Raw genomic sequence first — 13,444 nt, 5'->3', positions numbered from 1 at the left:
ATAATTAAGTTTTAATAATCTTTCTGATTCGATGAGAATAGGGATGTCCACACCACAGCTATAATGACACAGAGGAACCGTATTGTTGGAATCACTTCAGCATATTTTTTATATTCTAGTCAAAATCAGCTTTAAAGATTTAAAGTGGTAGACTACATAACTGCAGTGTGTGTTTATAATAAACAATGTTATCATCTGTTAGTGTGGACGCTAATTAGGGTTGGGTATCGTTTGAATTTGAACGATTCCCATTCCGATTCTTTGTTTCGATTCCGGTTCCTAATGATTCTCGATTCCGATTCTTCTAAGAGGCAGGGTCAAAAAAGTTTAGCTAACCTTGCTAACCAACGGCCTTTCTGAAGGAAATAATCCTTTCTGAAGGAAATACTCCTTCTGTAAAAATACTCCTTTTGTCACAAATTTTGCATTTTGCCAAGATTTCGTTATTTTTAGAAAAGTGAAGCCACACTTTGGATCGCCGACGTAAGGTACTTATGTTCGACTCGCGTGGTTATGCCAACACTTCCGGTAGACGCTTCTTCGTTGGTGTTGTTCAGCGGTTTCTTCTTCCGCTCGGCGGACTGTGAATATCGAAACTAGGAATCGAAATTTTAACTTTTGAACGATTCCGGGAAAAACGAAAAGTTAGTCCCGGTGCCAATCGATACTCGATTCTCGATACCCAACCCTAACGCTAATACAGGGTTATAGTTCTTAAAGTCCCCCACTGGGGAATATCAAATTTTTAATTTTGTTTGTCTATATGGTGTTTTTAATTTGCTTTGAGATAAACCATTTAAAAATTCATAAGTCAGCACTATTGCTGATTATTTTCTCTTTAAAACTGCTGTAAACCAAAGACGGTCTCAAACACGGTTTGAAATCGTTGGTGTTTCTGACGTCACAAACTACCTTGTAAGCAGTCAGATCATGTGATCGCCATCAACGAGTGTACTCTGAGCTGGTGTGTTTGTGTGGAGACTTGGCTAATTTGCATATTTATAGAACCGCATGTACTTAATGAGGCAAGGGTGTAAATTACATTCAAGCTATCTTAAGGCATCAGGATATTTTTTATTATTAAGAAGCAATGAAATGTTCTTTTGGTGAACAAAGATGAGTTTTAAGGGATAAAGTTATTGACTACTGGGGACTTTAAGACTCCATCACCTTTGCTATTTATAGTTATTGTGTAAAATTTACAAACAACTGTTCTTGTCATACTGTAATTCACCTCAAAATTAAACTTTTCCATTACGTTAGCATTAGGCATGGGCGGTATCCAAATTTTCATACCGTCAAACCTCCTCCCTATTTTACCGCGGTATACGGTATTACCGCGTGACTAATTAAAAATTACGAGATAAGGCTCAGACGGCATCACACATGATGACACGTTCAACCAGAGAGTGTCGGTTCCAATAATGCATCTAAAAGCTGTCAATCAACTATTAGAAAACAGGAGATACACATTGTCTCACACCAGAGAATGTGAGCAGAGTGGTGATATTTCCTCAAGAGAGGGGAGCGCATTTCTGAAGATCACGCGCCACGAGCTCTCGACGCGAGCCGAGTGGAGCCGAGATAAAATTATTTATTAATAAACTAGTGTTTTCTATGTCAGTTTCTGCAAAGATAAAGATTGCATTGACGATGCAAACTGGCATCTTCATGGTATGAAAACACGAATAAAGAGTAGCCTAATGCACACTTCATATGAATAAGCCTATAGCAGAGAGCAGCCCATTTCTTTTAGCTTGTAATTGTTTTGTTTAAAAGTATAGACATTTCAAGCTTACATATATATACACTTCTCAGATCATTAAGACATGTATCTTATATGAGTTTCAGTTCATGTATGAATCGCGCTCCAGTCACGCGTCGGCGCGTGTCCTGATTACTATCTTTGCTTTTTATTTATTAGCCTAATCCAGGCAATTCGTTGATGAAAAAAAAAAATAAATGAAGATGCAATTTATTCAAAACGAAATTCGTTTTAAAGAAAGGCTTTGTACAAAACAAAACGTAATAAGTGGCCATAATCATGTCTGACTGACCCAACGTGTTTTCTATGTCAATTGCTGCAAAGATAAAGATTGCATGCAAACTGGCATCTTCGCGGTAGTGAACGCGAATAAAGAGCAATGCACACTACATATGAATTAGCCTAAACATAAGCAGAGAGCAGCCAATTTCTTTTAGATTGTTAAAGAAGACATTTCAAGCTTACTATATATATACACTTCTCAGATCTGGTTTCTTATATGCGAGGTTCATTTCATGTATGAGTCGCGCTCCAGTCACGCGCCGGCGCGTGTCCTGATCACTATATTTGCTTATTATTAATTAATCCAGGCAATTCGTTGATGAAAAAAAATTAAAATGAAGATGCAATTTATTCAAAACGAAATTCGTTTTAAAGAAAGGATTTCTACAAAACAAAACGTAATAAGTGGTCATAATCATGTCTGACTGACCCATTCCAAATGTTTTCCGATAGGCTATTGCGCATTTTATGATCTTATCTTAGTCATCTCGTGAAGTTCCCTTTTCATAAAATCAACATACATAGAAAAACATCATATTATTAAAAAAATATGAAAGGAATACGTTTTTTTTTTTTTTTTTCAAGCCTAGCTTATATTTAAGCGTCACACGGTCCGTCCCGCTGTAGACTACATGCATGTGGCGTGCATGTGGTGGTGGGGCGCAATTTTCAAATAATAATCGAATAATACCAGGCAATCTTTAAATATTATTTTTGCTTGAAATGCCCATCCCTGCCAAACTGCAGAAGTCGTGTTCTTCTTCGAGACCAAGTCACTCGATGCGCAACTTGCAATCTTTGCCCTCTCTCCCCCACTCTCTCGTCACCACACTGTCACGTCATGAGAACCAGATATAAGCATTTTAGCCATTAAATAAATTGTATTTAAAACATTGCACTTATATAGGAGACAAGGATTCCTTGTCTCCTATTTAAGTGCATTGTTTTTTTTTTCTGACGGTATGACGATATTCAAAATGATACCGTTGCTATTTTTAGATCCCGCGGTATACGATATTACCGTAATACCGCGCAAGCCTAGTTAGCATAATTGATTTATTTATTAAAAAAATCCCTGACAATTTGATTGTCATTGATCTTTGCGCTATAGTATTGAGGAGGGTGGAGGTGTGCAAAATTGTCATGCAAATATTATATTTAAAAAAGGCTTTAAACCTAGGCTTTGTTTTATTTATTTAAAATACAGTTACTTATTTATTCTGATATGGGAGGAAAACTGATTTGAATATTTCTTGGAAGTTTTCATGTGATTCACACACTAACATGAAGATGAGAGAAGTACATAGTCTTGAACATGCATATAGACATAAATCATTGATATGATTTCAGTGGTGCTGTCTTATTGAACCTGATGCTCCACCTATCTATGAGAGAGAGATGAATGGTGTGTCAGTGGATGTTTTTGGATGTGAGGTTCACACTGTAATCAAGGACAGGAGAATGTAGAGCACAAGATGTGCTTTTACTCATTTTAGCGCATGCCTTCCTCTCCCAGTGTGCAGTGTATGAAGGAAATTAGCAGTTCACATTAATTTTTCATAACTCTTTTCTTAGATGCCAGCCATGATGCCACCAATGATACCAGGAATGATGATGCCTCCCCGAATGCCAGCTGCATCAATCCAGCCTACAGGACCGGTAAACTAGCCTGTATATCACACTATTCCATCAGTGCTGTTTAAATATAGACCCTCACATGCTGTCAGCAGTGTCTGAATAACCCTAATGATCACACTGCAAAGTGGCAAAATGTACCAATTTAGAATCAACACCTTTTTTATAGCACTTTTCCCACGTGTTATGAGTGATAGTAGCAGAAAAAAGATCAGCTTGATCTAATTTATTTCAGTGTATGATACGTCTCCTTCCCTACAGCACACTGTGTGACTGTTAGGGGTGTAATGGTTAAAATTACTCATGGTTTGTATCACGGTTTTAAGGTCATGGTTGCTGTACGATTCTGGATGTGCTATATTCAGGCAAAAAGGATTACTGTGAAAAAATGTACAGTACTACAAGAAATAGCACAAATAAATACAATTGAGAAAAGATCAAATAAACAGTGTTTTTCAGATAGTTCTAACTGTATTCTTCAGGGGTCTCATTTATAAAGCGTGTGTACGCACAAAATGGGTCTGAAAACATACGTACGCCAGTTTTCACGCAAAGGTTGTGATCTATAAAAAACAAACTTGACGGGAGAATGTATGCACTTTTAAGCAAACTTTGAGCCGTGCGTACGCACAATCTGGAGTAAAAAGGAATTGGCGACACCGATGGTGAGCTGGAGTTAAATGTCTTTTTGGACACTTTTAGAGTGAAAATCTAAAGAAAATTATAGCCTGTAGGCTACAGAAAGATAATAGCCTCCAGATATAATTTCACTCACCAAGACTATCACTTAAAGCCAAATTTCATCCTTTCTTAAATGTCCGCGCAGCAAGTGCGTTGTATAATCTAACGGCAGATAAAGTAAAATCTTAAATCTTCACGAGTCCTAATAAATACAGTGCATGTTCTCAATAACAGTTTAAATAAATGAAAGAATGATTTAAACTATGTGTTTACCTCTGATATAAACATTTAGATTAAATATGCCATTGTCATTAATGGAGTTAAACACTTAAACTACATGAAATCATTACTGAGAAGTAACAAATATATATATATATATATATATTTATTTTTTTCCCAATAAATAGAAATATACACTCACCGGCCACTTTATTAGGTACCCCATGCTAGTAACGGGTTGGACCCCCTTTTGCCTTCAGAACTGCCTCAATTCTTCTTGGCATAGATTCAACAAGGTGCTGGAAGCATTCCTCAGGGAGTTTGGTCCATATTGACATGATGGCATCACACAGTTGCCGCAGATTTGTCGGCTGCACATCCATGATGCGAATCTCCCGTTCCACCACATCCCAAAGATGCTCTATTGGATTGAGATCTGGTGACTGTGGAGGCCATTTGAGTACAGCGAACTCATTGTCATGTTCAAGAAACCAGTCTGAGATGATTCCAGCTTTATGACATGGCGCATTATCCTGCTGAAAGTAGCCATCAGAAGTTGGGTACATTGTGGTCATAAAGGGATGGACATGGTCAGCAACAATACTCAGGTAGGCTGTGGCGTTGCAACGATGCTCAATTGGTACCAAGGGGCCCAAAGAGTGCCAAGAAAATATTCCCCACACCATGACACCACCACCACCAGCCTGAACCGTTACAAGGCAGGATGGATCCATGCTTTCATGTTGTAGACGCCAAATTCTGACCCTACCATCCGAATGTCGCAGCAGAAATCGAGACTCATCAGACCAGGCAACGTTTTTCCAATCTTCTATTGTCCAATTTCGATGAGCTTGTGCAAATTGTAGCCTCAGTTTCCTGTTCTTAGCTGAAAGGAGTGGCACCCGGTGTGGTCTTCTGCTGCTGTAGCCCATCTGCCTCAAAGTTCGACGTACTGTGCGTTCAGAGATGCTCTTCTGCCCACCTTGGTTGTAACGGGTGGTTATTTGAGTCACTGTTGCCCTTCTGTCAGCTCGAACCAGTCTGGCCATTCTCCTCTGACCTCTGGCATCAACAAGGCATTTCCGCCCACAGAACTGCCGCTCACTGGATGTTTTTTCTTTTTCGGACCATTCTCTGTAAACCCTAGAGATGGTTGTGCGTGAAAATCCCAGTAGATTAGCAGTTTCTGAAATACTCAGACCAGCCCTTCTGGCACCAACAATCATGCCACGTTCAAAGTCACTCAAATCACCTTTCTTCCCCATACTGATGCTCGGTTTGAACTGCAGGAGATTGTCTTGACCATGTCTACATGCCTAAATGCACTGAGTTGCCGCCATGTGATTGGCTGCTTAGAAATTAAGTGTTAACGAGCAGTTGGACAGGTGTACCTAATAAAGTGGCTGGTGAGTGTATATTTGTTATGGATAATAATTGCTAATCATGATAATAGCAGGTTGTCTGAGAAAATAGTTCCATGCAAATAATGCACAACCATGTCTATCTGCTTCCATTAAAAATATAAATAAATTAATTAATATTTGGCGAGTGGAAAAGGTAGAGAAAATCTTTCCCTGAAATGTATTTTACACTATTTTGATTTATTCATTCAAAAACAAGGCAAGGATATAGGCAAAAAAATAATAATAACAATTTATTGTGACACGGCACATCATATTTCATATTTTCCGAACGTCTTGTACCTTAACATGGTATCGCGGGGAATAATAATCATATGCAAATGATATGCATATGAGGATATGCATATTTAAAACTAGGCGTTGTTAGCATGTAACCATACGTGGTTATTTCGGGGAGGAGACGCATGTGCGCACAATCTTCGGCTGACTGGATTAATTAAAGTGAATTCTGCGCAGGTTCTGGCATAAGAACTGTTTTATAAATCTGAATATTTTTTGGCTTTCGGGTGCACGTACACTTTTAGTAAGGATCCTACGCACAGTTTTATATATGAGACCCCAGGTACAGAAATTAATGTAAAATAACACTGCATATGATATTCACTGTATAAATTAAATAAAGATTAATCCTTATAAACTTACTAAGTTATTCAGTCGAACAGTGAGTGATTTTTTTTTATTTTTTATTTTTTATTAACTTTAAAAACAATTCAATTCAAGTTTATTTGTATAGCGCTTTTCACAATACATATTGTTTCAAAGCAGCTTTACAGAAAGTGCATTACAGAAAAGTACATGGAAAAATACATTTAGTTAATCATGTAATGTTTAGGGCATAACATATCGTGTGAATTTGTCTGTTCAAGCGCTAGCAGACTTGAAAGCGAACTCAATTTAGTATTCACAAGCTCTATGTAGTAGGCCCTTTCTCACTGAGCACAAAGCAAATCATTGTCGAAACGTTTCTCTCATTTGTTTATGTACGGAACTCAGAATGAGGTAGTATACAAGATGTACATAATATGATTGACAGCTTTTGAGAGAATGAGCTCTCTGATTCATAACAGACACGCACGGAAGAAAACGGCGCTTTTTACGCCGTTTCAAGCTCTTCAGATCACATAATTCAGTGAAAAATCAATAGAAATGAATAGCATTTTCACAATCAGAGAGCGTGAGAGTGAACATAACTGTCTTTGATCCCAAAGTGACATTTTAGAATATGACCCCTATCAAGTGATCATGAGGAACTCAGTCCAAAATGAACGTTCATTATGTTGTTTACATGCATGCACTCATGTTCTTCAGTCCAAATGAGTCTTATATGATTTTAGATTCTGAAAGCACTGTTTATATTATGTACCCTAAACTTGTACCCAATTTGATCCAAATATTTGTGCAATAAATATATTCTTAAGAGAATCTCAGTGGCAGCTGCTACATTCAGAAGCGGAGAAAGCCATAGCCAGAATGTCATCAGATCTAAATGCTAGCATAATTGTTGTTTTTAGTAGTTAGCTAAATACATTTCTTATCTTAGTTGAAATGCTTGTGCTGCTTAATATTTTTGTGGAAACCGCAATACGTTTTTTCGTTCTTTACTGTCATTTGATAAATTTAATCTTTGCTAAATAAAAGTTTTAATTTCTTTATTTAAAAAAGATCTTTATTTACTGACTCCAAAATTTTGACATTTGACAAGCATGAGGTCAGTACCCTGGTAAAATTATCCTTCTGAATAATCTGATGAAAGAAATCAAAAGTGACTTCAAACACTGTAGCCATGTTTCCATCCACTTGTCAATCGAATTATCTGAAATTCGGTTAAAAAACTCATGCGGATAAAGCTGGTGAAAGTGTGTTTCCATCCAACGGCTTTAAAGCGAATAAAAACCTGTACGTAATGACGTCACATGCTGTTTTGCGATCAAATTTGTTATATCGAATTGATTTGAGACATTTTAAGGTGTTTCCATTCATTTTCGCACTGAATCGAACAACATTCAAGCAAACTTTTGCGAACAAAGTTTTGTTAGACAAAACGGATCGTGCCATCTACCAAAAATGAACAATATTTCACAAGTTGAAGGCTAATAATGCTTATGTGCCAGCTGATAGCGACATATGAATGGGATAATGTATGCGAGGCGGTTGTTGGTTGTATTCGCTATAACAACCGCCTCGCTACATATTATATGCTTATTAGCCTACATATAAATCAACCAAATAAATAAATAATTTGACACAAAATATTGACTTAAAAACGAGTTTATTGATTTAAAAACGAGTATTGCTTCTGCTAAAGAAAATAGTCTGTTCGTCTCTGAACTGCGTCCATGGCAACGGTGTGTTATGCTAGCAGCGCCGTAGTCTGTTAACTAGAAATAACAGACCACATTCTACATTACAATTCAACCAAGCCACGTAAAAACAAGCAAAACTAACCTAAGAAAACAGCGACGCTATAAACATTGCTATGATGATGACGATGCACGTATGCCCGATGACAGCGGAGGTGACTGTGGTTTGGGAACGACAGCGCTCCATCAGTTCTGGGAGATCGTGGTTCACGGAAACCCTTTGGTTGAAGCATCTTTTTGCTTTGTCCACTTACATCTGTCTTTGTTGACATCCGCCATGTGTGCGCAAACAGACTGGCCGGAAATGAACTCGTCTTCTGACGTGTTGCAACCATAAAAGGGCATAAAACTTAATCGCAATTCATTATTTATTCGTCAAATAACGTTTCCATCAGCTTTTATCGCATTAGCCGTATATCGATCAAGAGAAAATCCGATGAGACCGAACGTATTTCATTTGAGTCGATTTTCATGAAATTTCATCAAATTTTACTGTTTCCATAAGGCATTTTTCATTCGATATCACTTAATTCGGATAAAAACGTGTCAATGGAAACATGGCTAATGTTATCCAGAGTTGCAAGGAGACTTTCTGATGTCTGTGAGGAAGTTAAAACGGTTAAACTATACTAAACTAGACAAAAATTACCATATATTATCAAAATGACTAACATCCTTTTAAGGAAATTATTTTTCTTTAGGTGTGACCAGTTCTTAATTTATATGGAGAGAAATGAGTGTTAAGTGAATTTATATATGACTAATAACATGAAACATCCCAGTTCAACTAGTGGCTTCATTCATTTGCTTTTCAAAGCACTACGTCACTTGTGAATATGGATGAAAGTACATGGCAGTTTCAGTTCAGTGTGTATATATAAGATCAAACTAACCATACATGTGCAGTTCTTAATTTTGAACACACCTCCTCAGTCAGTGGTGATTAAGATCTGCTTTCATGTAATCAGCTATATTAAGCATCAAACAGCCTGTCCTTAGTTAACCATATTAAATATTGATAGCATCAGTAATAATCAGCGCCAGGCTTTTGAGCTTCTGATCAGATGCAGAATCCAGCTGACGCTCCAGGAGCTGTCAGTCAAACTGCCCTGTCAGTCAGATAGCATTTTCCTTTCCTGCAATTTGGGTTAAGGAGTCAGACACTGCTAATGAAGTTAGATCTGATATCTTTAGGTCTGCTCATGGAATAATTTAATTCCAACAATGACAGATTTCAAGTCATTTAAGATGCAGAATGTTTTTTCTATTGGCTTTTTGTGTGTAATGAACCCTCTTTCCTTTGTCCATCTCAGCCTGGTGTGAGCCCAGTTGAGCCTGCAGGTAAGAGATAAATGGTTTTTGGTCATAATCATATTGTTGATTATTATTTCTAAATGTAATCAGTGTTTTGTTCTATTTCAGTGCCAGCTGCTCCCGGAACAACGGTAAGAACAAGCAATCAAAAACATTGTTGACATTATATAACTATTATTGGGATTGTATAAATGTATAGATTTTTTTTTCCTCTCTCAATAATCACAAGCCATATACAATGCTATTATTGAAGACGAAAAAACCTTTTAACATGGAAATATTACTTATTTTCCCCTAGAGCACCACATCAACCGAGTCTTCACCTGATGAACAGACGAAAAAAGTAACACACAACAAACAGTTTTTATCCGTCAAAAATTACACTTACCTGAAAAGTACAGTTAAAAAATGTGCATATGTAAGTAGAAAACCACTTTATGGAATGGATTGAGTCACTCGTAAAGCACATCAGTTTGATTCATGGCTGTATCATTCAGACCAGGCTAGTAACTGGATCAGTCAATTCAAGTAGTCAAGTAGTTTTGATTGATTCATTCACAACTTGGACATCTCTGCTTCTCTCGTACATTCTCCAAGGAGAGCCAGGGATCAGTTTGCTGTCACAAAAAAAGCTTTTATATGGTTTCAGAAGATCGTCATATATATATATGGGCAACTTTTATTGTCCAACTTTTATAATACTTTAATGTCTTTCCTTTTTTTTGATGCTTGAATGAGCAATGTTCATACATGGTTTTGTACAACTAAACCAATGCCTTCAGGATATAGCCGATGAAACGACTAGTGACTAATGATGTAATGAGTATTCATCCTGTCTCCTGCAGAAGTCGGTATGGACCGAGCACAAATCACTGGATGGAAAAACATATTACTACAACACAGAGACCAAACAATCCACCTGGGAGAAACCAGATGAACTCAAATCACCTGCAGAGGTAAAAACAGGTCAACACACCTTTCTCGCTTACACAGTCATATTTCATCTGCCAGTTACCGCTCATTCAGGAGGTTACGTTCTTAAAGGGCACCTATTATGCAAAATTCACTTTTGCATTACGTTTGAATATAAATGTGTGTATATATTTGTTTACTGTTAGTTATAACGAGTGTTTTGTGTACTTTGCTTTGCATATTAATGTTAATGATAGGGAGAGAAAGAGAGTTTACAGTGTACACTTGTACAGTGTTTATTCAGCTCTTACTGTGATTGTCTGGATTAAAACTGACGCTTCATCTTTTGTAGGATGTACAATGAACTTCATTAACCCTTATGCTGCATTAGGGACATTTTTGGTCTTTTGCAGTTTAATTTCTTTGACCATTTTGGCTGTTTTAATGCAAATGGTATGAAATTTGGCAAAATTGTGACTTTTTGGATACATGTAAAAAATGTGATCCCATTTTGCAAAATATGTATAACACACACTGTGTAGATCAAATAGTAACACTCAGCACCATAAAGACCAAAAATGGCCCATTGAAACCCATTAAAACGTTTAAATCTGAGGCTGTCAGTAATACATGAAACATGATTTTTGCTCAAACATCCTTTCATTTTGAAGCAAAAGCATTATATTTGCATTATATAGTGTATTCCACCAGATGACGTCACTACATATTTATTTCCTATGGGTGGAAATGCACCTTATTTTAGGCAATAGGCAATGTTTAATAGGTGGCCATTTTTGGTCTCTAACGCGCTGGGATTTTTTGCAAAGTGGGACTGTGATAATCCAAATCTAAAGTTTTCTCTTTGCATTTAGTTTATTGAAAATAATTGAATTTTTATGTTTTTTCCTCTTATACAAATCGATGGTTTCGCAAACAAAACTGGTAATTAAAGGGTGTAAAGACTCTGGGTCGGTTCTGATCAGGGGGAAATTTGCATATCATAATTAATAATTGATAATTAATAATTATTCATACAGATTTAGATCAGACCGGTCTTACATGTTAATTTATTAATTTTACCCATATGCATACATGTGCATCTCCGCAATCCACCACAAATTAATTGTTATTGATTGCAAGGACCACGTTTTACAAGACAGGTAAAATCAATTAGCTCAATTAAGTTATATAGCTTGTGAAAACAAATTCTGTGGCCACTAGAATCTGCCTTCCCGGCTATATAACCAAATACCCTCTTAGGTATTTATAGTTCTGTAAAGCGTGTAGCTTTAAATCGACATTTCATTGACCCGTATCATGAGCAAGACAATCAGTCAAGGTAAGCATATTTTGTATTTAATAAAGTTCCTACTTAAGCATTCACTACGTTACAATGATACATGTATTTACAAACATTAAAACACAAACTAAGACGACGCAGAGCGTTTAGACAATGGATACGCGCAAGTTAAGTGAGTTTGAGAGAGAGAGTGAGAGAGAGAGTGAGTTGTAAGAGAGAGAGAGAGTTACGTTCATCAAAACAGTCAGTTAACCTTTCTTGACACCCCAAAAACATCTTCTTAATGCTTCTTAGAAGCTCTAAAGGAAGGTATACTTGCAAGGCACATGTGGTCTGTGTGAGTCGTGGGCTCGTTGCTCGACCCGTTCGGGCCACGTGTCGGCTAGAGGTGCGCCGGTCCGGCGCGCGTGCGTCACGTGAAGCGCGGCCGCGGCATGTTGGTGCGGCCCGTCCCGGCTCGTTCATGGCTGCTTTGTTCCGTGGGGAGTCACGTGGCGTTCGTCGGCATTTAGCGCCAGTGTTTGAAAGGCTGAGAGTCTTTGAGGTGACGTTACCCGAGGAGATAGTTCGGCAAAGTCCACTTCCTTTCCTGGAAGACGAACTTGGTAGTCCACTTGAGGAAAAGATGAAACTTTTAGACGAACAAAAGGAAAGACCCATGGTTGGATCAGAGTCCCGTGAGGTTTACATGTTGAGCGCTGGACAGTTCAGAAGAGAGAGAGGGCGGACCTGCGTTCTCACATTTATCACCTTGGAGAAATCCATCCCCTTCCTGTTGGCTTGAGCCAATCGGAGAGTGGATATTACACGCGAGAAGCCTTCTTTTATGGTCCTTTTTATGGTCCTTTGTTCCTCAGCGCGCGCTTCTTGTGGAAGGGGGTGTGTTCTATAATAACAATTTGATCTTCATTGGCAGTAAAACGAATTAAAAATACACTTTACTTTACATCTCTATGCATATTCGAGTGTTTCATTTAATAAGCATTCTAGAGATATCAAGGAACATTATGTCATATCAAAGGAATATACACTTATGTTTCAAATGCATGACGAAGGTGTTTTTAATTCCTATTTAAACTGTGACCAAACAAAGTTATTTCACTGTGACATGGGGAAGACACATATACACAAAAACCATTGAATACCTTTGTTAAATGTCTTTAAAACCAAAAGAGATGTATTTCTCTTTGTTCAGAGACATTAGTTTGTCCACATTCCATTGGTCCCATAAAAGTCTTGTAACTCGATGCCACTGAGGTACGTGGATGAATGTGTATGTGTGTGTGTGTGTGTGTGTGTGGGGGGGGGGGGGCTTGATTCGCCTGGCGAAAATCCTTACATCTTCTCCCCCTTTTCGTTAGGTGAAGTCCTTGTGTGAACTTCATCGAACGACACCATCGCAATGGACGGGTGGCAGGTGAATCGTGAGGGTCAGGTGGCAGGCGGCTGCTAGGCTGAGGTAGGGGCTCAGCTTGCTGAGGTTGGACGTAGTCTCCAGCGTGGTACCCTCTTCCTGAGGGTCCCGTGGTGGCTGTGGAGGTTTGCATTTCCTTGC

General features: G+C 38.0%; 1 protein-coding gene across 3 annotated transcripts in view; it reads left to right on the top strand.

Moving 5' to 3' along the window:
• The window catches only part of prpf40a (PRP40 pre-mRNA processing factor 40 homolog A), a 60,822-nt gene that overhangs the window by 6,938 nt on the left and 40,440 nt on the right, over window positions 1-13,444 (top strand). For all 3 annotated transcript variants that reach the window (XM_089133023.1, XM_089133024.1, XM_089133022.1), the window contains 5 exons: window positions 3,623-3,706; window positions 9,677-9,704; window positions 9,786-9,808; window positions 9,976-10,020; window positions 10,523-10,633. In XM_089133023.1, coding sequence (XP_088989149.1) covers window positions 3,623-3,706; window positions 9,677-9,704; window positions 9,786-9,808; window positions 9,976-10,020; window positions 10,523-10,633 — 291 coding nt within the window. The remainder of the gene's footprint in view (window positions 1-3,622; window positions 3,707-9,676; window positions 9,705-9,785; window positions 9,809-9,975; window positions 10,021-10,522; window positions 10,634-13,444) is intronic.

The sequence above is a fragment of the Pimephales promelas genome, chromosome 7, assembly GCF_988280905.1.
Source record: "Pimephales promelas chromosome 7, fPimPro1.hap1.1, whole genome shotgun sequence".
Taxonomy (NCBI): domain Eukaryota; kingdom Metazoa; phylum Chordata; class Actinopteri; order Cypriniformes; family Leuciscidae; genus Pimephales; species Pimephales promelas.
Note: the sequence above shows the minus strand (reverse complement) of the source record. Positions and strands in the feature narration are given on the sequence as shown.